The sequence below is a fragment of the Globicephala melas genome, chromosome 19 (assembly GCF_963455315.2).
Source record: "Globicephala melas chromosome 19, mGloMel1.2, whole genome shotgun sequence".
NCBI classification, from domain to species: domain Eukaryota; kingdom Metazoa; phylum Chordata; class Mammalia; order Artiodactyla; family Delphinidae; genus Globicephala; species Globicephala melas.
In genome coordinates this window covers 14525387-14552621 of record NC_083332.1, presented here as the reverse complement: position 1 = coordinate 14552621, position 27235 = coordinate 14525387, and the positions used below count along the sequence as shown (strand labels likewise).

Here is a 27235-nt window from a genome sequence, read left to right as displayed (position 1 = left end):
GTAATCTCTTAGTTGCATCCATGTTGCTGCAAATAACATTATTTCGTTCTTTTTATGGCTGCGTAGTATTCCATTTTGTGTGTGTGTGTGTGTGTGTGTGTGTGTGTGTGTGTGTGTGTGTGTGTGTACCACATCTTCTTTATCCTTTCATCTGTAGATGGACATTTATGTTGTTTCCATGTCTTGGCTATTGTGAATAGTGCTTCTATGAATATAAGGGTGCATTTATCTTTTTGAATTATAGTTTTGCCCAGGTATATGCTCAGGAATGGGATTGCTCGATCATATGGTAATTCTATTTTTAGTTTTCTGAGGAACCTCCATACTGTTTTCCATAGTGGCTGCACCAACTTACATTCCCACCAGCAGTGTAGGAGGGTTCCCTTTTCTCCACACCTTCTCCAGCATTTGTTCTTTGTAGACTTTTTAATCATGGCCATTCTGACTGTTGTGAGGTGGTACCTCACTGTAGTTTGGATTTGCATTTCTCTAATAATTAGTGATGTTGAGCATCTTTTCATGGGCCTGCTTGCCATCTGTATGTCTTCTTTGGAGAAATGTCTATTAAGGTCTTCTGCCCATTTTTCGATTGAGTTGTTTGTTTTTCTGTTGTTGAATTGCATGAGCTGTTTGTATATTTTGGAGATTAAGCCCTTGTTGCATCATTTGCAAACATTTTCTCCCATTCCATGGGTTGTCTTTTGGGTTTTTTTTAATGGTTTCCTTTGCTGTGCAAAAGCTTGTAAGTTTGATTAGGTCCCATACCAATATCTTAATTTTTATTGAACCACTGTTCAGTGTTTACATTATTATGGCTATTAAGTGCTAGTCGTAGCTGTGCTGTGCATATACCAAGGTTACTTTTTCTGTACTTTTTCTTTTTCTTGGCATTAATAATTATCTGGGGTTTTGTCTATTTTTTTTCCTTAGTTTTCTATATACATATTCCTAACTCAATTCTTAACTCCCGATCAATTGTTTAAATCTCTTAAGACACTCAGACACATTAGGTTATCTAGTGATTTTACCTTCTTGGAGAAATCTCTCCAGAGTCTTCAGATATGCTTCACTCTAGACAAATGGCTCATTACATTTGCTTGCATTCTATTTCGGTTTATCTAACGTTTTCTCATGATTAGATTGAGGTAGTGCATTTTTGAAAAGAGTGCCACAGAAAATGTTGTATCCTTCGCAGTGAGTGCATCATACCAAAGGATTGATAATATTGATATATCTTATTATCAGTGATGTTAATTTTCATCACTTGGTGAAGGTGGTATCTGCCTGGTTTCTCCATTGTAAAGTTACTATTTTTCTATTTATAATTAATAAATATTTGGGGAAGATACTTGATACTATTCAGTTTCTTCTGAAACTTTTGCCCACTAATTTTAGCATCCACAGCCCTGTTGGATCTTGTTTGCAACAGTTACCGCTGTTGTGGTATTGACCTAATGTTGACATTTTTATTTCCTTCTTTTATTTATACATATTAACTAGGATTGTTCTGTCTGGAAGAGCTGTTTCATCTCTCCCATTTGTTTATATATTAAAATATTTCTTCATATTTATGGAATGAGGGGGTTTTTTTTCCTATGAGTTAAAACTACTGTACCATTATTTTGTTGCTCAAAGTGTTCCAGCTTTGACCATTTAGATCTTCTTCAAGTTGGTTCCTATGACCTTTTAACATGCCCCACTTCATGGTTCCAGGTGTTCCAGGTTCATCTTGTTTTCCTTTCCCCAGCCTTGAATCAACCACTTCTCTAAGGAGCCCTGGTTCCTTTTATTGGGAAATGATGTTTAGAAACCAAGGTCTGGGTACTAGGTGTACTTATTGCTACTGGAAGTGATTTCTTCTAGGCCCTCACAGCAGACTGAGCTGGAAAATATATGTATGTATACCAACACACACTTTGAGACAGACACACACTTTTATATTTATTTCCGTCTTTATTTTTTTTAATACATTAAATTATTGGTTTATATTGATACCTTGATTTTAGTCCTACCCTCCACAGGGTTTATCATAGCCTTTCTCCTTTACTTATTTGTAATTTCTTCTTCTGACAGTGAGAAGCAATGTATTTAACTATTTCCTCCATTTAAGTGTACACACAAAGTAGTTTCAGAATTTCTAACCTATTCCTCTGTGAGAAATAAATTTACTAAGTAGATTACATTATTTGTATTTAGGTACAAATGTACTTTTTTAGTCTTAAGTATTCAGTCAAAAACTATTTTCCAGAGTTACTTAGGTTAGTTCTTCTAGGTTCATTTGTTTCTGTTGATTCCTACTACATCCTGGTTGATTTTACTTTTTTTTTTTTTTTTGTATCTGAAACATTACTATGCTCCTAAGAATCAGACCTTTACAAGAATGTATCCTCAGAAAAGTGTCGCTCCCTCCTCATCCTTACTGTCTTGTTTCTGTTCCCTACTTCTTCCTGCCCCTTTCTTACCCACCCCTTGTAGATCACCAGTCTTTATTTTCAGGTTTGTCCTTTTTATGTTTCTTTTGCACAAATGAGTAGATATACCTGTAGATTTGCATTTGCTCTTTTCACTTAGCTATAACGACATGGTTTGAACTGAGAGGGTCCACTTACATGCGAATTTTTTCAATAAATACTTACTACACGATCCGAGGTAGGTTGAATCCATGGATGCTGAACTGCAGATTCGGAGGGCTGACTGTAAAGTTATACCCATAGCCCCTGCATTTTTCGGGGGTCAGCTGTACAGGAAATCACTCCATATGAGTTCTTGGAGAGCTTCCTCATTTTTCTGACAGCTGCAGAATACTCCATTCTGTGGATGTTATGGTAATTTATTGAATCTATAATGTGTGAACATTTAGGATGTTTGCAGTAGTTTACAATTACAGACAATGCTGCCATAAATAACCTTGTAAATATGTATGTTCCTGTTGTTGAGGCTTTATTTTCAGCGTTGTTTTGTAGATGTAGGATTGCTAAGTAAGTGCATATGTAGTTTAGGAATTGCCAAATTCCTCCCCAAAAATGTTGTACCTGTCTGCTTTTTGTATTAGTTTCTTATGGCTGCTGTAACAAATTACCACAAATTTAGTGGCTGAAAACAACACAAAAATATTATCATACAGCTCTGGATCCAGGTCAGAAGTTCAAAATGGGTCTTACAGGGCTAAAAATCAAGATGTTGGCAGCCTGCCTTCCTTCTGAAGGCCCTCGGGGAGAATCTGTTTCTTGCCTTTTTATGCTTTCTTTAAGGCTTTTATCATCTGTTTATTTTCAACTTTGTAAAATCACCTTGTTTTAAACGTGAGCTTTATATGTAGTATAGAATTGAGTTTTGCTTTGTGAACCAGTCTGGATATCATTTCAATTTAATAGGTGAAAGTCCAACCATGTTTTTAATATGTTTGGGCTTAATTCTGTACATTGTTTTGTGTTATATTTTCTGATTTTTACAGTTTTTAAAAAAGACTTTAGCTTGTCTGTTTTCCTAGGCTTTTTTTTGGTCGTGTAATACTATAGTTTTTATAATAATTAGAAAGATTCTTCTTTTGTTCTAGAGCCTTCACGGTTATAGTGCTCTGTTTCTTTAGACAGTATTTACTCCTTCTATTACTTGATTGGTCAGCTTTAAAAACTAGCCTTTGATTTTTTTTTACCTGTTACAGATGTGTCAATAAGTAGCCTTATTATACTCCCCACCTTGTTTTCCCAAATTTTGTTACTTGTATGCTTTTTACATTGTCCAGGCATATTATATTTACATGCTCTTGTGTCACATTTATCCCAACCTTTCCTTTTGTCTTAATTCTGTAGTTATATATATTTAGTGTTTTCCACTAGGTCATTTTGCTGAAATTTCTCTGGACATCTCTGGATTGGCTGAAATCGGCTCTCTAGCAGTTTCCTCAAAAAGAGTTCATGCAAACAATGTCCCCCTAAGCTCTACCTTGTTCATAATTGGCCATTCTTTCCTTAAGTTGCTTATAGCATAGTATTGGTGTTAAATGTTGTTACAAAGAAGTCTGATGCCAGCTTGATATTTTCCCTTTATGTATAAGTGTCTTTGTATTTTGTTCTGATCTCCTAGATGGGTACAGGTTAGGGTATGTCTATGGGTTAGGGTTAGGGTTAGGGTACGGGTTAGGGTATGGTTTATGGTTAGGGTACGGGTTACGGTTAGGGTATCAGGGTATGGGTTAGGGTTAGCGTACGCTTTAGGGTTAGGGTATTTATTAAACCTCTCCCACTCTCCAGATATCACTTAGCATGTAAAGGTATATTATTCGGGGTCCAGCCATGGAGAAGACTTTAGACACTAGGATAAGAGAAAGAACACACACATTATAAATAAATCACATTAGGATTTTGTTTCAAACCTGTACATTAAAACACTAGTGCTTAGGAAATCTAATGGAGGCAGAAGCAGTAAAGGGTAGTTTTATGGGAATAACATCACAGATTTTCTGTAGAATACACAGATTTTGACTGGTTAGAAAGTCAAGGAGGAATGCTTTTGTTCTGAAGACATAAACCCTCTTCTAAATTGAGCTGTTATTGGAAGTTAGAAATTTTTTGTTACTGTTGTATTGCTTTGTGTTTTCGTGATTATTCTGCTTGCATCTCCCTTGTTAAACCTTTGATTTGGGGAAGAGTGCCATTACTGGAAATGATTTTACAGAATTATTCTCAAAAACAAAAGGAAATGGTTCTCACCTAAATATTAAGCAATAATCTCTATACTGGTGTACTAACAGAATTATGATTCAGGGATAATAATTCTATGAAATGTAATTAAACACACAATATTTTTTTCTTTTAAATTTCCATTGTTACTTTTTTAAAGTACAATTGTAATTCAAATTCTTTGTAACAAGTGAAATTTAAAAAGATTAAAGGAAAAGATAATATTTTACCACTTGCCATTCTTTCCCACTCCCTGAAACGACCAGCATAAATGTGTAGCTTTCTTATTTTATCCAGGTGTTCTATACATCTGGAACATCATGTTTCTCACTGTATAAAAACAGATTTAGCTCTCACAATTTTTTGTTTGTTTGTTTTGTTTTTTGCGGTACGCAGGCCTCTCACTGTTGTGGCCTCTCCCGTTGCAGAGCATGGGCTCCGGACGCACAGGCTCAGCAGCCATGGCTCACGGGCCTAACCTTTCATTTTAAAGTCATTTTATCAGGACATGTTTCAGCCTTGACCATTTTGGGTCACTTTTTCCTGGTAGATATGTTCTCTATCAGGATGGAGAGTCAAGTTTTTATTTCTGGAAATATTTTTTTCTTTTTTTACTGATGAAGTTAATATAGGAAAGTATAGATAATAATATAATAATATAGTAAAGGATTTCCTATTGATGAACAATTTTTTTATTTCTGAATTGCATACTTCATCATGTGTATTATTTATTTAATATACTGCTTGATTCAATTTTTAATATTTAAGAATTTTGCCTGTTATCCATGAGATTGGTCTGATATAAGAACAGTGAAATAGATCAGTGGAACAGTGAAGAATGTACAAAAATACACCCATGTATATATGAGAATTTAGTATTAGATAAAGGTAGTTTTTCAAATTAGTGGTGTAAAAAGATTTTCTTAAAAGTTATGGATAATATTTGTATAATATTGGGTTTTGGAAAGTCTTTCTTAAAATGACATAAAGGCCAGGCTCTATAATGAAAAAATTGGAAGATTTGAGTTCATACAAATTTTTAAAAAATTTTATCAGAAGCATTATAAATCAAGATGACGTGACAATAAAATTATCAATGAAGATGACATGTGATTTGAGGGAGAAAAATGCTCAAAAGCCTTAATGTCTTAAATTTGTAATGACTTCTATAAACCACTTAAAAGAAATGCCAGTGTAATTAAAATATATGCAAAGTACCTGAATAAGGAATTCACCAAAGAAGAAACGACAAAATATATAAAAGGTACATAAATATATATGAAAATGCTCAATTTTATAATCATAGAATTGCAAATTAAAACAATAATGAGGTACTCTTTACTTGTAAGGGCAAATATTTTTAGAATGATGTTAACCAGTGTGAATGGGTTCGAAGACATATTTCATGTTGCTAACAGGAATGTAAATTGATAAAAAAAAGTCAGAACCATGACTTTCTCCCCTCTTTCCTCCAAGTAAATTCTTTAATTTCTTCTATAACAGTTTTCTTTCTCCTTGGAAGGGTAAAAAGGAGACATTTGCTTTCTTGATATTTTTCAGAATGGGACTCTTTGTATGAAATCAAGGCATTATCTCCAAAATGGTACATTGATGAAGAGGAAATATCCCAGGGGATGATAATGGAAAGACTTACAAGTTATGGCCTTGAATCCTCCAGTTTCAGAGAAGCCTGGAAATATAAGGGTGAATTTGAGCAGCATCAGGGAAATCAGGAGAGTCATTTCAGGCAAGTGACAACTCTTAAGGAAGTCTCTGCCATGAAAAGAGACAATGAATATAATAATTCTGAGATAAATGTTCTCTTGAACTCAGTACTTTTAACACAACAGAGAGTTCCCACAGTAGAACAAGTACATAAATTTGATATTTATGATAAAATGTTCCCCCCAAATTCAGTTCTAACTGAACATAAAGGACTACATGCTGAGAAGGAATCTTTGATAGGTAATGAATGTGAAGAATTCAACCAGAATACATACCTTAGTAAAGATGCAGAAATTCCTCCTGGGGAGAAACATTACGAAAGTAATGATTTTTCAGATCTCTTAAGTTTCCACTCATTACTTACTCAACATCACACAACTCATCTTGGAAAATTATCCCATGGATACGTTGAATGTGGTGCTGCCTTTAGCTGTTATTCATTCTTTACTCAACCTCAGAGAATTCACAGTAGAGAGAAACCATATGCATGCAATGACTGTGGAAAAGCCTTTAGCCATGACTTCTTTCTCAGTGAGCATCAGAGAGCTCATACTGGGGAGAAACCATATGAATGTAAGGAATGTAACAAAGCTTTTAGACAGAGTGCACACCTTGCTCAACATCAGAGAATTCACACTGGAGAGAAACCCTTTGCATGCAATGAATGTGGGAAGGCCTTTAGCCGTTATGCCTTCCTTGTGGAACATCAGAGAATTCACACAGGAGAGAAACCATATGAATGTAAGGAATGTAACAAAGCCTTCAGACAGAGTGCACACCTTAATCAACATCAGAGAATTCACACTGGAGAGAAACCCTATGAATGTAATCAATGTGGAAAAGCCTTCAGCAGACGCATAGCCCTTACTCTGCATCAAAGAATTCACACAGGAGAGAAACCCTTTAAATGTAATGAATGTGGAAAGACTTTTGGCTATCGCTCACACCTTAATCAACATCAGAGAATTCACACTGGTGAAAAGCCCTATGAGTGCATCAAATGTGGGAAGTTTTTTAGGACTGACTCACAACTTAATCGACATCATAGAATTCATACTGGAGAGAGACCTTTTGAATGCAGTAAATGTGGGAAAGCCTTCAGTGATGCTTTAGTTCTAATTCATCATAAGAGAAGTCATGCAGGAGAGAAACCCTATGAATGTAACAAATGTGGGAAGGCCTTCAGTTGTGGCTCATACCTTAATCAACATCAGAGAATTCATACTGGAGAGAAACCTTATGAATGTAATGAATGTGGGAAGGCTTTCCATCAGATCTTGTCCCTTAGGCTACACCAGAGAATTCATGCTGGAGAAAAACCCTATAACTGCAATGAATGTGGGAACAATTTTAGCTGTGCTTCAGCTCTTCGACGACATCAGAAAATTCATAATAGAGAAGCTCTCTGATTATGTATAACAAGTATAAGAAAGAAAACATTTAGTCACCATTCAGTCCTTATTAAATAAATATCAGTGAGTTCTTCAGTTAGTAATTCTATGAACGTAGTACCTATGGAGAAGCCTTCGGTTCATGAGCATCCCTTATTTGAAATAGCCTGAGTAGTAGACATCTGTTACTTTTGGATCTGTTCTGTACCCTATTTGAGACTTATCTCACCCTCAATGCATATCATTCTGATGAAATTGTTTAATCAGGAAGAGCAGTAGATTGGTCATAGGCAGGCCAATTATTTTCTTCAACCTCATGATAGATAAGGGATTTACAAATGGCCCTGTCTAGACCAGTAGAGTCCTAGGGGGTCATTGTTATGGGTAGTAAGAAAAGATTTTTTTTCCCCACCCCAGAATTGCAAGTTTCAAGGATTTAGTAAGGTTAAAAACTCACCAGTAGCCTTTTTGCCACCACATGAAGAAAGCCTTCCCAGGATAAATCTAACACAAAGGAAAACTGAGGTCAGAGACAGAAATCTGAGGATGTTTGATCTTCTGGATCCAATCATGTCTGAAGTTTACACCATCTTTTACTTTTTCATTTTTGTGATCCAATAAATTTTCTTTTTTCTGCTTATGTTAATTTGACTTGGGTTTTTGCCTCTTGGAATCAGAGTCATGACTCATACACCCCATGTTGGCTACACATGTGAGAAAGCCTTAATCTTTTATATGGCATAATTGTTTATCCTGAGGATAAGCCTCATAACAAGTATATGAAAGTTAAATACACAGCCTTCATAAAGCTGAAAGAATTGTTACATTTTATTTGTTGATAAAAACTAATTTAATATTCATTAGTCTGTTTCACAATAAGGAAGAATTTTTAAAAATTCACTTAGTGAAACTTATTACCAGGCTTTCTCATAGGGAATTAAAATCATTTGTGGCAGTGACTCACTATAGACCTTTAAAGAAAGATTGGCCAGCTAAGAGAATAATGGATCCATCAGTTTAATGAATGGCTCTTCATCTTAAAGGAATTATTTGATTTTCTACTTTCAGCGTGGGTTTAAACATATCATGTGATAGAATAAGATAGAATTGTAAATGAGGTCTTTTGTGGGTGGGTTGTAAACTTGGTTTAAGAAGTTTATAGATAACTTCTTTGGAACGAGACATATTAGACAAGACATTGCTGGCAGACAAAAAGAATGAGCCATTTTCAACTAATGGTTAAAGTAAAGCAGTTGGAGCCTAAAATTTTTAGAGTATAACTCATTACTATTCAGAGTAATGAGGAACAGGAGGGTGTGGGGCAGTATGTTCCTGTTTTATCTGAGTGTATATACGAAGGTAAACTTTAATATGGAGACGTTGCCACTTTGAACAGTTAGAACCAGTTATAATCTTGGGCATTGTCTGGAGAGCATCTATAAAAACAGATCAGGACAAATGAATTATGAAAAAGTGAAGGATTTACATGTGTATATATGTGCGTGGAGCAAAACAATGACTACTAATATAATTTCTTTAATAGTCAATTTATACTTATATCTAATAAAAATCTGAAAATTATTTTTCTTAAATATTAAGACAAATTCCCTTTGAACAACTTAAATTACAGACCTAGTATAATTGAATACTTCAAACCTTGAGCAGAAACAAATATAATCGTTTTAAAACACTGCCAAACTTGCATTATATCTAATCTAAAATATATTAATAATCGTAAGCGAAATTCATGTAATCATCTCTTTATTCTCATATTTTCTGGAGGTATAGGAACACTTATTTGAATATGTTCTAAGGGTTTAGTTACAACTTACATCAGAAAGCTCCTCAGGATTACTCTGAACTTACTAAGCTTAAAGGAAGAAAAATAATGACTCAGACCAGTGATGAGTCTGAGTTGTTCACTAATTGATTCTTGATCTAAGTATGGCACCTGATTTCTTCCTCCAAGGTGATATAAACCCAAGCCACTGATTCTGTTTTTACAGTTAAACTTCACTTCTAATGTTGATAAAACCTGTTACACCCATGCCTTTAGCACAGGTGTTTGTACTTTACAATCTGATGTTTCTCCTCATAATGAGGTACCTAAATTTTGTTTATCTGCAACTATACAATCCATTGTCTTATTGTGATATATTGACTTGATCTTTTAGCATTATAACTCATGCTTTATTAGTATGTTATAGATATTAGGACCAGCTAGAGATTTCCTATCCTAAGAGATAAGAGTTTGAGTCTGTTTAGTTAATTATCTTTAGGACATGAACTAATCCATTTAGGACTCACTGGTTAAACCTTTTCCACTTGGTTGAGTGTGATCAATGGCAATGAATTTTTGGATTTCTTTTTTAATCTGGTTATTGTGCTGACGTATCTTTCTGCCTTGTTACAGTTTATGCAGTTTTTTGCTTGTCATACAGAAGAGTTTTCTTTATTTACTCTTGCTTAAGTAGAAGGTTTGTATTTGTGTGTTTATGTGTATGTGTTTTGTTTAAAATTTTTGTATTGAGCACCTACTCTGTTGCAGGCTTTGTTCTAATCCAGGCTTTGGAGGTAACAGTTGTGAGTTAAACAGACAAAAATCCTTGCCTTCATAGAGCTAATTTCTAGTGAAGAAGATAGACAATAAAAAATATATATAAGTAAAACATATACTATGTAAGAGTAACTTCTAAGGAGAAAAAGATGAAGGAAGAGCTGGGTGACCAGGTTGATATTTTAGATTGTGTGGCCAGTGAAGGCCTCTTTTGAAGTTAACTTTTGATTAAAGACCTGGGAGAGATAAGAGATCTGTCTATTCATGCTACATATATACACACATACACGTACACACATATACACATGTATAGCCCTTATCTACCTAACGGAAAGGAAATGCATATATGTATATGTATGTGTGTGTATATATATGTTTTATACTTTGTTCTTACTAAATTCTTTCTCATTTTATTATGCCTTTGTATTTGTGTATTGCATTTTAACATTTTTCCTTTTAGTCATGAACTCATGGCCTTCTACAGTCTTAACACATTTTAATTATAATGTATATATATATTTTGATGCGCAAATTATCAGAATTTAGCCATTGGGGCCACTTTAAGCTAACTCCTTGCTCCCTTCAGCACTGCTGCCCTGACATCTCTGCAAGCAACTTTACTTTCTGGCAATAAAAGGATATTCCAGACCCATCCTAAATGTTTTCTGTCCGAAGTCATGAAGTTAGCCACCTTCCAAGGAATTTAGGGAGGGAGAAAACAGGCATATACTTTTGAAATGAGACAGGCTGGGACCTGGAACCTGGCACCCTTTGCTACAGTGCGTGCACCTGGACAAATGTCTCTTGGAGAAACAGAGTACAAAAAAACTATATAGGACTAAAAATAACTGCATGCATGCGCAGTTGGGGCAAATTATGAACAAGATACAAAAAGACCAAAAACCCAAGTGCCACTTTTGAGGTGTCGAGGGCAAAATCAGGGTACTGCATATAATCCCTGCACACAGCACCGCCAAGGAGGTGGGCCGACCACCTAAGCCACCCTTCCAGCCTGACCCTCACCCCATTTAGGGATCAGCTCACACCCCCACGCACACACCAAGAGTGAGCAAGGGCATCTGTTACTTGTTTTCGCTCCCTTGTGCTGCAGCATGAGTCCCAATAAAGACCTGCCTGAATTTCTCATCTGGCCTCATAGCAATTTCTATTGATTAAGGAGTCCAAGAACCTTGGTCAGGAACAGAAAGAGGTTATGAAATCAGAAATAGAAGTTTTCAAATAATTTTCCTCAGCAAAAGGTCTTGCTAGATGGATTTGGGGGCCTGAGAAAGAGTGTAAAGTAAGATTGCATTTTCCTTATATACTATATTTTCTATTGTTCCTCTTGCCCAAGAAGAAAAAGATGACCCACAGTAGAGCTCATTTTAATAAGAAATATATATTAATTACTCTATAAAACTTGAAGTTGTTTTAGGATTTGTGAATATTGTTTCAATAACATTGTTAAAAAACAACCATTTGAAACTTGATAATTTAAAATTGCCTCGATTGATGTAAATGAGTCGAAAGGAAATGTGGCTAAGCTTCTTCAGGTGTGTTAAAATTCCACTTGCTCTCTTCCTCCTAATACAAGGTTTTCTTTCTTTTTAAAAGTATTTCAGACATCTCTTCCTGAGCAAATGCAAAAGTTTTTGTGATATATTGATAGAAGTAAATTTTCCATGGAGTCCTGTACCCTTTTAGCAGTTACTGTATTTGGATGCTAGGACTGCACATGAATTGGGGGCAAATTTGCTGCTATTGTGACTGGGTCCCTTTTAGAGACAGCTGGAAAAAATGTTTCCTTTTTAGAGCATCATTTCATATTGATTCTAGTTCTTAGAATATTTGCCGTACCCTACTTTATTCACAGAGCTCAGGACAGGGAGACAATAATAGAGAAAAGCAGATTGCTTGAAGCCATGAGTTGAGGCTACTTTAGTGACAGAAGAATGAGTCACTTTCCTGGTCAGCTTTCTTAAGGCATTTTTGTGGGGGAATTTCTCACATGTTCTTCCAGAAAGAGTAGTGGAAGTATCCACTCTTGATTATTGGCACATGTATAGTTGTTGGCATTAGACCTTCACATGGATGTCAGGTCTTTTAGTTGGGAGAACCTGAAAAGGTGATTATACTTCTTTCAGACTCAGTTTGGTTATCTGTAAAGTTAAAATAATTACAGCCTTCCATGTTTTTGTGAGGATTACTTGACTGTAATATATGTAAACAGTTAACATGGCAATTATTAATGATGAAATTAAGTAGGAAGTTGAATTGCATGCCTGAGAGCCAGCTGCTTATATGAGACAGAATTGCAAATTCTGCCCCTGTGTCCTGTTTCCCAGTGTATGGAGTCTCAGACAGCCGTGCTCCTAGCCCTTCTTTCTGATCCTGGAGAGGGAACTGCAGTTCCAGAGTCTCTTCGGAGCTCCCTGTTGGGATATATGGGGCTGTTAGGACTCTGCCTTCTATTAAAATAGAGGCCAGGAAGTGTATGGCTCTTGGTTTTTAAATTTTGCATTTATATTTTTGGACCTCAATTCCTAGTATATTACCAAAATTGTTTAGTCTAACACTCATTTCTTGGTTCTTCCCCCTGTCGTTCCCAATTCCTAATCTCCCCCATGGGCACATACACAGCTGTGTTTGGTATGCATCCTTAAATGTGTATATATCCCCTATCAAATAAGTCATGTTGTGTGTTTGAAATTTATATTATTGGTGTTATGCTATAAAAGTGTCACTTTTTTCTACTCAGTACCATATTTTGGATTGATCGTGTTCTGTGCACAGTGCTGTTATGCTATTCAGTACTTCTAACATTTGCATAGTAATTCATAGTAAATGTTTACTACTTTTAATTTATTCATTTCTGCATACAACTCCTGGCTGGCACAAAGAACATCCTGGTATGTGTCCCCTTGTGGACCTGAACTAGGTTAGACTAATTGCTGTAGAATATTGTGCAAAGGATTTTTTTGCACAATGTTATAAGGTACAACCAGATTACTTTCTAAAATGGCTGCAACTATTTACATTCTCCCCAAGAGCACCTCTGTGTCCTTGTAAACACTTGATAAGTTTTATCTTCCTTGAATGTTTTAGTTTGCATTATTGTTATTGACTACTGGTGAGTTGAAGCTTATATCTCTATACTTCCTCATCATTTGGACCTTCTATCAAGTGGGTCTTTATTTTTTTAGCCATGTTTATCTCTTATCAAATAGGCCATCAAATCTATTTACAAAAGTTTAGTTAAAATGTACTTTTAAGTCCATCTGGGCTTTAGGCTTTTTCTTCTTTTGAGGGGATGTTTCTATACTATTTCAGTGTGTCAGATTTATTCAAATTTTGTTTCTTGTGCCAACTTTGGTATTTTATATTTTCTAGAAATGTATTAATTTTGTTTAGGTTGTCAAACTTGTTTGCAAGTAGTCATTCATAAGATTCTTTTATAATTATTCTAACTTCATTTGGATTCTTACTCATTTTTTCATTTACATCTTTGCTCTTTTATTTTTATCAGCTTTGACAGAGGTTTACCTAACTTATTGATCATTGATTTTCAAAAAACCTATCTCTTGGTTTTATTATCCTTTTCTCTTATTTTTCCTAATTCTTTATTGATTTCTTCTGCCCTTTATGTTTGTCATTTAATTCTTTTTTGAGTGTGCTCTGTCCTCTTAATCTACATTTTTGTGGTTTTAAAAAAAATCTTTATTGGAGTATAATTGCTTTACAATGGTGTGTTAGTTTCTGCTTTATAACAAAGTGAATCAGCTATATATATATATATATATATATATATATATATATCCCCATATCTCCTCCCTCTTATGTCTCCCTGCCACCCTCCCTATCCCACCCCTCTACGTGGTCACAAAGCACCAAGCTGATCTCCCTGTGCTATGCGGCTGCTTCCCACTAGCTATCTGTTTTACATTTGGTAGTGTATATATGTCCATGCCACTTTCTCACTTCGTCCCAGCTTACCCTTCCCACTCCCTATGTCCTCAAGTCCATTCTCTATGTTTGCATCTTTATTCCTGTCCTGCCCCTAGCTTCTTCAGAAGCATTTTTTTTTTAGATTCCATATATATATATATATGTGTTAGCATACGATATTTGTTTTTCTCTCTCTCACTTCACTCTGTATGACAGACTCTAGGTCCACCCACCTCACTACAAATAACTCAATTTAATTTCTTTTTATGGCTGAGTAATATTCCATTGTATATTCCAAATCTACATTTTTGAATTGAAAATTTAGTTTTTTGTTTTCCCTGAAAATGTACTTAAGTTGTATGTTTCCCTCTACTACATAAGTTGTGTCCTATAGTTTTGGCATTTAGCGTTTTCATTGTTGTATTCTGTCCTACCCTGTTGCATATGCATTTCCACGTTTTGTAATTTATTTTAGGGGTTCCTCTTTAACTCACAATTATTGGCTATATTTTTGTTATTTGTTTCTAATGCTATTACATTAGAGGTTTATATTAATTGTTTGGAATTGAATGAGTCTTCCTTTATAGCCTCATATGTAATCAATTTTTATAACTGTTACATGTATATTCAGAAAGTATATGTATTTTGAGCTTTTGAGTATAAATTTCTCATCTGTTAGGGCAAACCATTAAACTACTAGATCTTTATCAATCTGATAAGTGGGAAATCATATCCCAGTGTAGTTTTTATTTGCTTTTTTCTTATTATGAATGGGTTTGAGCTTCTTTTCTGTGAGTTGTCTATATTTCTTGCCCAATATTCAATTGGAAAGTGACCTTTTACTTATATAGTAGGGAAGTTAGCTCCTTATGATGTGATTTGCAATTTTTTTCCAGTGTAGTATTTGTATTTTGAATTTGCTTACAGTCCTCCTTTGCCATGCAAAATTGATTTTTAATTTGCCAATATTTTCTTTTAAGGCTCTTAAGTTTAGATTCATATTTAAAAGGCCTACATCTTGAGACAATTTAAAATGTTTCACATGATTTCTCCTTTACTTCTGTGCTTTCATTTTTTTTACATTTTAAGTTTTTTGTAAGAATCTCATTTTACCCCCATATGGCTACCCCATTTCTCAGCATCATTTACAAATAATCCACCTTTCCCACTTATTGTAAATGTCAACTCAAGCATATACTAAATAAACAGATGTAGTTTGGTACATTTATGTATTTTCTATTCTTTTAATACCTGTTATATTAAGTCTACTATCTCTTGTCAATTGTTTTTAGAAAGGGGGTTTTGCCATCTCTGGCTATAATTGTGAATTTGTCTGTTTTTCTTTTTTGGTTCTATAAGCTTTTGCTTTATGTGTTTTGAAGTTCTTGTGTTAAATGCCTAAACTTTTGGGATTATGTACTCTTAACTAATATATCCCCGTATCATTACAAAATTAACTTCTTAGTCCCTGGCAATATTCTTTGCTCCCAAACCTACTTTATCTGGTATTAATATGCCCACTCTAGCTTTCTTTTAATTAGTCTTAGCATAGCATATCTTTTCCCATCCTTTTACTTTTAATCTATTTGTGTCTATTTAAAATGCGTTTCTCGTGAAGAGCATACAATTGGGTATTGTTTTTAAAACTCAGTCTGCAAGTCTCTGCTGTTTAATTGCAGTGTTTACACCATTCACATTTAAAAAATTGTTGAAGTGAAATTTACATAATATGAAAATAGCCATTTTTAAGTGAACAATTTAGTAGTAGTTAGTACATTCACAATGCTATTCATCCACCACCTGTCTAGTTCCAAAACATTTTCGTCATTCCAAAGTAAACCCCTTACCCATTAAGCAGTTTCTCCTCATTCTCCCCTCAGCCCCACTAAGGCAACCACTAATCTGCATTCTATCTCTATGGATTTATTTGTTTTGGATATTTCACATAAATGGAATCATGCAATATGTGACATTTTGTATATGGCTTCCTTAGCATAATGTTTTGCAGGTTCATCCGTGTAAGCATTATTTGTACTTCAGTTTTTTATGGTTGACTAATATTCCACTGTATGTATGTACCACATTTTGTTTATCTGTGCATTGTTGGATGTTTGGTATATTTACACCTTTTGGCTATTGTGAATAGTGCTGCTGTGAACATGTGTGTACTTGTACTTGTTTTCAGTTCTTTGGGTATATACCTAGAAGTGGAACTGTTGAATCATATGGTAATTCTGTGCTTAACTTTTGGAGGAACTGCCAAATTGCTGTCTACAGTAGCTGAAGCATTTTACATTCCCACCAGCAGTATAAAAGGTTTCCAGTTTTTACACATCCTCACTAACACTTATTTTCCTTTTTTAAGAATTATAGCCATCGTAGTGGATGTGAAGTGGCACTTCGTGTGGTTTTGATTTGCATTTCCCTAATGACTAATGATGTTAAGCATCGTTTTGTGTGCTTGTTGGCCATTTGTATATCTTCTTTGGAGAAATGTCTATTCAAGTCTTTTGCCCAAATTTTAATTGGGTTGTTTGTCTTTTTGTTGTTGAGTCATAAAAAGTTATTTATATATATTGGATACTAGACCCTTATCCTATACATAATTTGCAAATATTCTCCCTTTCTGTCGGTTATCTTTTCACTTTCTTGATAATGTCTTTTGATGCACAAAAGTTAATTTTTATTTTTAAGAAGTCCATCTTACCCAACCAATGAGATGTGAGCAAAAGGGATGATTATCATTTCTGTGCCTGCTTTATCTGCCCTTCCTCTACCCTATTTGCTGGGAGATACTGAGAATTTTAATACTCACCTTTGCCCCAAAGATGGAAACTACTTGTTCAGGAAGGCAGAGCTATCCCACCAGTCCTGGACTGCTCACCCTTAGACTCTTACATGAGGGAGAAATGTATGATATTTAGGTCACAGTATTTTGGGGTCTTTATTATATCAGCATAATCTACACCCTAACTTATACAACTCCAGTGTGCCATACAAATATTACCATCTTCTGTTTGTGCCATGATAAAGGTTGGGAAGCACAATGATCTGCACCATTTCTTCTTGGTCCCTTTTGCTAGCCCCTCCTCTTCAGTGTCATAAAGGGGAAAATCCTTTCTCTCCTATCCATCCAGGTATTTAGCTTATTCTGGCCCCAAGATATACACTGAATACCTTTAATTCTTGTAGAAAAGTTGAGCATATAATGGGTGTTGGCCAAAGGAAGATATTGCCTTGCCTTGGGAGGCACCTGGGGTAAATAAAGGTTGGTGGGCCCTGGTGCTGGAAGCCCCCAGGCCCTGGTGCTGGAAGCCCCCCTCCACCAACCCCCCAGGAGTCCAGCACCCATGAAAGACTGTACCTACATTATGGGTTGCCCTGGCATAGTGTTTCCTCAAGTGTTTCCTTCCTATTTGGGAGACAAGAGCCGCCTCACCCAAGAAGACATTCTCGTTGTTTCCGCAGCCCTCACAAGTCTTTTTCTCCTGCTCTGCTTGGCCTGAGACAAACAACGATACCAGGAAAAACGAGCCTCTCAAAGTGTATCTTTCAACTCTGAGCCCGGTTATAATGCAGTGAGCTACCAAAATTAACGTGAGCTGCTAGCTCCTTGGCCTGTTAGTCCCCCTGGACAAGCAGCACCTGAGCGCTCCTCCCCTAGGAAAATCCTCCCACCTCTGGGGCTTGACCCCTTCCTTCCGGTCTCACCCCTACTCACCCTCCCTTCACCTCCTCCACTCCCCCGAACGGAACTTATTCCTTTCCACTTCTGATTTCGGTCCCTTCCGTCCCACCCCTCCCTGCAATGCCCCTTGTCTGTGCAAGGGCACCACTTGGGACCCCAGCCCTAGTTCTTCCAGCGGATCAGAGGACGGGTCGGGGCTTTCTTTGGCTCTGGGGCGTATCCGGGGCCGCCCCTCGCGCGCGTTACAGCTCTCCGAGCACCGGCGTCTCCCTCCTAAACTACAAGCCCCAGAGCCCTTCGCACCTGAGCGTTTCCAGCCTTCTTCCCCCCCCCCGCTCCAACTACATTTCCCAGGGGCCACTGCGGCCCGATTCAGTCTGGTGACGTAGCGGCTTCGGTGGCTAGCGTTTCTCAGCGTGAGGCAGGTAAGTGTGTTTCCGTCCGGCTCTGGGGCGCTAAGCGGTGCGACCTGAAGCTCCAGAGGGGCCAGCCTGTGCGGGCCGAGGAGGTGCTGTCTCTCGGTCTTTGTCCGGGCGAGACGTGTACGTCCGGTTTGTTGGCGTGCGTTCGTCGGTGTGTCTACCACGCTGCTCCTTCGAGTGTGTGTGTCAATGTGTGTCTTTTTGTCTTGTGTTGCTACTAGGGTTGCGTGTGTGATGCCATAATAGCGTGTTTGTGGGGCCTACGCATGATCTGGTGTAGGGCGTTACCATGGGTCTGTGATTAAGGGGAGATTGTTGCAGCCTGTGTGACTCTGGCGCTGTGTCACCACGTTGGTGAGACTCTGTGACCCTGTGTGGCAGTGGCAGTGCCAGTGTGAGCGTGCGACAGCTTTTGTGTGGTTGCCGCCGAGGGTAACCCTTAGTAACCCAGTGATTCCTTGGTGTTCGTGAAGTTCGTGAAGCGTTTCCTTTCTCTCTGCCTCAGATATGGCTGCCTCTACCAAAACAGATAGGGTGAGTGACTGAGAATCTGGCTTCCTTGGAGGAAAGGCCTGAGCCTTGCCTTTCTGCATTCCTCTTCCCTGTAGTGCCTCGCCTAAAAGTGGGCTCAAGCGGAGATATGAGTACCAATTCATGAAGCACGATCATGGCTCTCCCGGGCCATGGGTCTTTTCTAGGGTCTCTGATGCCTACAGCTGTGAATCCCTCCTGCTTCTTCCTCCTTTTCCGCAATAGCCTTAGAGAATCCCTGAGAAAATGACCTCTAGGAGAGAAGGCAGGAATTTGAGTTTCAGTTTGAAGCTTCCAAGCACAGAGATTCTCCTGAGTTGCAGACTCGGTCTTGTAATGTGAATTCACAGATGTGGCCCCATATAGCCAAGAGAAGACGGCTGGAGTTTATGCTCCTCAAGGCCGCACTGTCTCTTACCTAAAGAGGGCTAGTTTGGGAGTCAGAGAAACCTATATTCTACTCTGGGCTCCATCACCTCCAAACCATGTCATTTTGGATGAGTTATGTTAACCTGGTATCCATCATCTGTAAAATGGGGGGAAATACTTAACATTGCACTTTTGTTTTTTATTCTTTCCTTTTTTGAGAATCAAATGAGATAATATATACAAGTTCTTACCTAGTTGCTAGTATTGTTGATATCATTATTGCTATTAGAATTATTAAGGTGATTTAAACACATCGTTTGAACATCTCTGGTGTGTACTTGCCCTGTTCAGGAGAGAAAGTTGTGAACTCCATCCCATTGAACCTAAGGGAAGTTCTGTGGCAAAATGCAGCCATTTTGTCAAGGATGCAGGCTGCACCTTGGTGTCTAAGGGACTCAACTCCAGCTTTTGAGGGTTTTGGGGGGTTGAAGAATCTTCATGTGTTATCAGGGGCCAGAGAAGGAAGTGGGGTGGGTTTCAAATTGTGTGCTTGGAAGCTGCAAGACAGGCCTGCAGCCTTCTATCTCCTTTTTCCTCCTCCAGACCTACAGGACTCTGTACTCCCCACCAGAAGAGCCTGAACGGAGAAGTTTGTACCATTTAAGCCTTAAAGCCATGGCCCAGATGAGTTGGTATCTTCCCTCTTTCTTCTAACACCATCTTGTTTATCATGACTTATGCATGACATTTTGTCTAAAGTTTGCTATCCTAACAGGTTTCTATGAGCAATTGGTCCTCAGTTCCTTGCATCCCTAGGGATGAGAGGGCTGAAGATATGTTCTCAATTTACCCAATTCTTACTCTTATCATCCCTGCTCCCCCCACCCTCTCTTCATGTATTTATTCAGGAAACTAATTCCACCCATCCAGGGAACTTTGTGCTCCCCACAACCCTGATGATGCAGAAATACACATCTTGGAGAGAACTGAAAACCTTTGTAACTTACGTTGTCATGTGGAATATTTACCAGCACATGAGGCACAGGCACTGCCAGAAAGACATAGGCCAGGGATGGAGCAAGGCATTAGAAGGACCCTTTTAAATCTGAAATGAACCCTTTCATTTCAAGATTGGAGGAAACTGGGGAAGGGCGGGTGTCCCAGGTTTTGAATAGGTCATTTTGGAAGGTAGTTTGTGCAGCAGCTGTTTACCAACAGATGAATCTGTAAAACTCTTAAGACTGATACATTCTCTTTGCATTTTAACATTTCTGAATTGGGGATGCCTTTTTTTCAACCAATGGCGTCTTCAGTTTGGTGAAATACAGTAACATTACCTACCTCATAAATAGTAGTTTTTAAGGCCAAAGAGGAGATAGTCCTGAGAGACCTGATGGGGACCACCTTCTTTAGGAGGACTTTAAAAGAAGGTTTGTGATGGAGGACTTTAACACAGAGATGTGGGTCAACGGGGTAGGGGTTTGGGCAGGGAAATGATAAGAGATGAAGCACAGGGTCATTGTTATTCCTAAAGTGTCCAGTTTAAAGTTGATGCAGTTTGAGTAATGACCGTGTATGTGGAACTCTGAGTCAGCTTTACCAGCTCTCTGTCATCAGGGTGTAGTGTGGCCCAATGGACTGTTACAAGTAAGGAGCTGATCTCCTTACCTGAAATTTGGGGATTCCTTGGACAGGTTCCCAGAGGTCCTTGAACTCTCAGAAGTTGTATGTATGGAGTTGCATATTGGGGCCTAGGTGTATTTTTCTAGGGATCAGATTTTAAAAATTTGACTTAATTCCCAGAGAAATAACCCATGTCCTAGCTCAGGCTGGTATAATAAAATACCATAAACTAGGTGGCTTACAAAAACATTTCTTAGTTCTGGAGGTTGGAAGTCACATCAGGGTGCTAGCTAGCATGGTTGAGTTCTGGTGAGAACCATCTTCCAGGTTACAGACTGTTAGCTTCTCTTTGTATTCTCATGTGGCCCAAAGAGGGCGCTCTGGTCCCTTCATCATCTTCATCCCATTTATGAGGTCTCTATCCTGATGACCTAATAATCTCCCAAAGGTCCCACCTCCAAATACCATCATATTGAGGGTTAGATTTCAACATAAGAATTTTGGGAAGACAAACATTCAGTCCATAACAACTCCCAAAGTCTCAAGAACCCCTGGACTAGAATCCCAAGACTATAAGAACTGGCAAAGGTGTTTGCAATAATCTTGCCCTAAATCAGTGCCCTACAGTGAATGCATTGCTGAGTAATTTATGGTTTCTCTTTCACAGAAAGACTGGGCTTTTTCAGTCAGTTACCTCTCCATTGTTGGGAGGAGCAGGGTGTAGCTTGTTATGAACATTTTCTTCTTTTGCTACAATCCTATACAACCTGTGAATATAAGCCCTGCTGGCCACCAGAGCCAGGTAATCAAGGGGCATCCCCTGGGCAGCAGCCACAAAATCTGGGACTCCAGACGTGTGCACAGGCTCCCTTCTGGGAGATACCAGCGACATGGAGTGAGGCAGAGGGATAGTGCAAAGTTGGTACCTGCCAGCCTTTCTGATCTTTGGAGAGTATTTCAGTAGACCTCTAGATATGTGTTAAGTTAGAAGCCTGCCCCTCAGGCTGAAGCTTTAAGATAAGCAAATAGGCCTTTTTCACAGAAAGCCTGGGGATGTGTTTCATGCTGCTACGTCTGTGCTGTTTCTTTTAAGAGCAGCCAGGTAAGAACTGTTTCTGTTACGGAACCAAACTTGGGTCTGCTTGCTTGTGTGTGGTGAAGCCAATCTGCTGACACTGGGTTGTGCTGAAGGAAAGTGCAGCATTTATTGCAGGGCGCCAAGCAAGGAGTCCAGGGCAGCTAGTACTTAAAAGACCTGAACTCCCTGAGGGCTTTCAGGGAAAGGTTTATAAAGACAGGGTGAGGGAGGGGGTTTGTGGTGTGTGTGATCAACTCATGGACATTCTTCTGCTTGGTTGGTGGTGAGGTAATTGGGAGTCAGCATCATCAACCTTCTGGTTCCAACCAGTCTGGGGTCTACATGCTTGTGGGAAGCATACAGTTAACTTCTTCCACGTGATGGGGGTTTCAGTGTCTGCAAAACAGCTCAAAGGACATGGCTCAGAATATCATTTATAGCCCTTGAGGAAGAACTAAATGTCCTTGACTTCAATGGCTAAAGTATTATTTTTGTCTTGCTTGTTTTCCTTTCTGCATTTTCTCACTTCTTTGATTAAACTTATTCTTTGAAGTTTTTCTGTAGACAAAAGGCAGGAGGATGACATGGGCGGGGGTCTATTCTGGGAAGGCCTCACAGGGTCCTGCCCGGTTACATTTCTCTGTTTGTTACAGTCCAGTCCGATTGGCAAACTTAAGCCGTGCTGGCCACGAGAGCCAGGCAATCAAGGGGTGTACCCTGTGCTGCAGCCATCAAAAATCAGAGCACCAGGTGTGTGCACAAGCTCCATTCTGGGAGATACAGGCAACCTGGAGGGAGACTGAGGGAGAGCATGAAGATCGTGCCTGCCTTCCCAGATCTCTGGAGAGGATTACACTCAGCCCTTAGATATGTGTTTAATTAGAAGCTGGGCCCTCAGCCCACAGCTGTGAAGATAAGCTAATAGGCCTCTTTCACACGAAGACTGGGCATTTCAGTCTGCTACCTCTCTGCTGAGCCCTGGGATGGGTAGCTAGTAAAAAAACAAAACAAAACAAAAAAACCCTCTTTCTCCATTTATTACAGTCCTTTGGGACCTGGGAACATAAGCCCTGCTGGTCACCAGAGCCAGGCAACCAAGGGATGTGCCCTGGGTGGCACCCACAAAAACTGGGCTCCCAGGCATGAGCATAAACTGCTTTCCAGGAGATACTGGTGACCTGGAGCAAGATGGAGGAAGAATGCAAAGATGGCACCTGCTGGCCTCTGTGGTTTTTGGAGAGTATTTCAGTAGGCACCTAGATGTGTGTTAAATTAGGTACCTGCTCCTCAGGCTAAAACTTTGCAAATTCACTTCTTTCATAGATAGTTGGGTGCTCATTTTGTTGCAGGAGAGGGAAATGTCATGACCTGGGACCTTCAGGAGTCCTTAGGACAGACCAGAGAGTCCTTGGCTTCACACAGGAAAGAATTCAAGAGCAAGTCAGAGTAAAGGGAAAGCAGGTTTATTTAGAGAGATACACATTCCACAGGCAGAATGTAGACTGTCTCAGAAAGTGAGAGTGGCCCTTGGGCGTGGGGTCGTAGGTTTTTATGGGTTAAGTAATTTCGTAGGCTAATGAGTGGGAGGAATATTTTTGCTATTTTGGTGTAGGGTGGGGATATCCCAGGAATTGGGCCACTGTTCACGTTTTGGTCTTTTACGGTCCTCCTCAGAGCTGGCGTAAGAGGGAGTGATTTTTAGTTTTACAATGAAGGTATAATGAGCTAAAGGTCAATGACCGGACTATTCTCAAAGCCATCTTGGTTTCAGCTGGTTCCAGATAGTCTTTATCGCATCCCAACAGCAGTGCCCCTTCTTCATTATCTAGCATTTGTGTCCTACCCCTTTCCCTCCTGTCTCAATTAGGCTGCCTCTGTGCTGGGCCCTGGGAGGATAGCCAGGTGAGTCTGCTGGAGCCCTTTAAGAACTGTTTCTCAGTTTGTCCTATCCTGTGGGTCTTGTGGATGCAAATACTATTGGCTTTCAAAGCCAGGGGTTTTGGTGGCTCATCTCAGGTACAGGTCTTAAAAGTTGCGGTTCCAGATGTGGGGTTCAAATCCTTTGCTCCTCAGGGAGAAGCTCAGAGTTGTGAGTTTCCTCCCAATTGTAGATTGCTGTGCCAAGGGTGGGGTTTATGGTGAGACTGCCTCTCAGCCTCTCCCTACCGGTTTGGTTTTTAAAATTTTATTTATTTATTTAACATCTTTATTGGAGTATAATTGCTTTACAATGGTGTGTTAGTTTCTGCTTTATAACAAAGTGAATCAGCTATACATATACATATATCCCCATATCTCTTCCCTCTTGTGTCTCCCTCCCACCCACCCTCCCTATCCCACCCCTCTATCTCCTACCTGTTTTGATGGGGATTTTTTCCTTGTTTACCCAATACATGGGAGTTCCTCAACTAATTTTTGGATTTCTTTCAGAGGGAATTGTTCTGTATGTAGCTGTAGATTCATTGTGTCTGCGGGAGAAGGTGATGAGTTCAGGATTCTTCTATGTTGCCATCTCAAACTGGATCCTCACTCTGCTCTTTTCTTGAGGGATAATGCATGTCCAAATTCAGATAGCTCTGTTGACCCGTCTGTCCTGTGAAATCTTAGAAGTAAAACAGACTTCATTCTATCCTATTTTCTGTCCCCCTTTAGTCCCAGCTGGCACTTTTTCTGCTGCTATAATCTCATCTCTCTTCCTGGCTCCAGCTGAGATGGCTGATTAAACTCATTGGTAATCTCTTTATGGAGTGACTGTCCAGCCACACTCTTGGTGTTCTCTCCAGAGCACATTTTCTCATTTTTTGCAACGTGAATAGGCTGAGAATTTTCCAAATCTTCAAGATCTGGTTCGTTTTGCTTAAAAGTTCCTTCAAGGGGCTTCCCTGGTGGCGCAGTGGTTGAGAGTCCGCCTGCCGATGCAGGGGACGCGGGTTCGTGCCCTGGTCCGGGAAGATCCCACATGCTGCAGAGCGGCTGGGCCCGTGAGCCATGGCCGCTGAGCCTGCGCGTCCTGAGCCTGTGCTCCGCAACGGGAGCAGCCACAGCTGTGAGAGGCCCGCGTACCGCAAAAAAAAAAAAAAAAAAAGTTCCTTCAATTTATCTTCCTCTCCTCCCTCATTTTATAATAAACATTAAGAAACCAGGCTACACCTTCAACATTTTGCTTAGAAATCTCCCTAGCTTAATCCAAAGTTGTCACTAATTTCCACAAAACACTAGAACACAGTTCTGCCAAGTTCTTTGTCACTTTCTAACAAGGATCACTTTTCTTCCAGTTTCCAAGAGCATGTTCATAATTTCCATCTGTGAGCTCACCAGAATCACCTTTAACATCTGTATTTCTACAAACAGTCCCATTAATGCAATCTAGGCTTTTTTCTTTTCTAAATTTATTTATTTATTTATTTTTGGCTGCATTGGGTCTTCATTGCTGCGCATGGGCTTTCTCTAGTTGTGGTGAGCAGGGGCTACTCTTCGTTGCCGTGCGCGGGCTTCTCATTGCCGTGGCTTCTCTTTGTTGCGGAGCATGGGCCCTAGGCCCGCGGGCTTCAGTGGCTGTGGCACATGGGCTCAGTTGTGGCTTGTGGGCTCTAGAGCGCAGGCTCAGTAGTTGTGGTGCACGGGCTTAGTTGCTCCTCAGCATGTGGGATTTTCAGAGACCAGGGCTCAAACCCATGTCCCCTGCATTGGCAGGCGGATTCTTAACCTCTGCGCCATCAGGGAAGTCCGTAGGCTTTTTCATACATACACCTCAAAACTCCTCCAGCCTCTACCCATCACCCAGTTCCAAAGCCATAACCACTTTTTTTTTTTTTTTTTTTGGCATTTGATACAGCAGCATTCCTACCTCATGGTGCCAAAATCTATCCACAACAGTCACTTTCCAGCTTAAACCTATTATTGTTTCCCTTTATCCAGTGGAAAATGCCTGATCTTTTCTGCATGAAATGCTTCATCATCTGGCCTCTGATTACCTAAACTAATCTCTCTGGACTCCATATGATTTTCTTGCAGTCTGCATAATCCCCACTCATTCTGCCACTTCTATGATACTACACATGAGGTTCCCTTTACCTAAAATCAAAATATCTGTTACTGTATTCCCAGTTTTTATGGGGTTTATTCAATCTCTCTATATTTATTCAGGGAAGGCTTCATGCCCACCCCAGGGCTATGTCACGTACTTTCTTCTGCTCTCCCAAAGCCTTCTGTTGTCTTTAAAACATTTATCAGAGTGACTTTTTCCATTTAAAATAACTTCTTTGAAATTATACATGCTGTTTGTAACATATTAAAAAAATACACAGGTGTAACTTTTACTACAATTATTTTAATGTAATTTTTACATAACTCCCTTTTATCCCTATCTCTAATCCGTTCAAACTCACCACGTCCTTAAGTTTGTCTCCTCGTGAAAAAATAAAAGACAAATGTTATTGGTTTTTGTTGCTTTTTAATTTTTATTTATTTTTGGCTGTGTTGGGTCTAATTGCAGCGAGTGGGGGCTACTCTTCGTTGTGGTGCACGGGCCTCTCATTGTGGTGGCTTCTCTTGTTGCACAGCATGGGCTGTAGGGTGCATGGGCTTCAGTAGTTGTGGCTCACGGGCTCTAGAGCGCAGGCTCAGTAGTTGTGCAGGGGCTTAGTTGCTCCGCGGCATGTGGGATCTTCCCAGACCAGGGATCAAGCATGTGTCCCCTGCATTGGCAGGCAGATTCTTAACTGCTGTGCCACCAGGGAAGCCCCATTTTTTGTTGCTTTTATTTTTAATTTACATAAGCAATGTGGCGCAATAGACTTTTTAAAACTTTTTTCACTCAGCAAAACCATGGCTAGTTCTTTTGTTTGTTTGTTTGCTCCATAATATTCCACCTGATTTTATTTGGCCATTCCCTGAGTGAGCGATACTAGATTGCCTCTAATTCCTCCAACAAAATCCACCCCTCCAACAGCATAACAAAAAAGACTATGATTAAAATTCTTATACATATCTTACAGAAATGTGAAATTTTCTCTGAGATATATACCCCAGAGAATGAGATTGGTGTATCATAGGGTTCACTCATACTTAATTTGACTAAGAACTGCCAGGTCACTCTCCACTACAACTGTATATTCCTGCTAGTAGTGTGTAAGAGTTCCTCTTTCACCACACCACTACCAACACTTGGCATTATCCAGCTTTCTGATTTTCACAGTCAGCTATGTATAAATTGGTATCTTGT

General features: G+C 39.0%; 2 protein-coding genes across 2 annotated transcripts in view; both read left to right on the top strand.

Moving 5' to 3' along the window:
- ZNF875 (zinc finger protein 875) overlaps window positions 1-14171 on the top strand; it is a 72261-nt gene extending 58090 nt beyond the window's left edge. Inside the window, 1 exon segment of the mRNA XM_030874629.3 lies at window positions 6954-14171. Coding sequence (XP_030730489.2) covers window positions 6954-7816 — 863 coding nt within the window. The 3' untranslated portion in view covers window positions 7817-14171.
- LOC115862604 (zinc finger protein 527) overlaps window positions 1-27235 on the top strand; it is a 62207-nt gene that overhangs the window by 23861 nt on the left and 11111 nt on the right. The window lies entirely within an intron of this gene.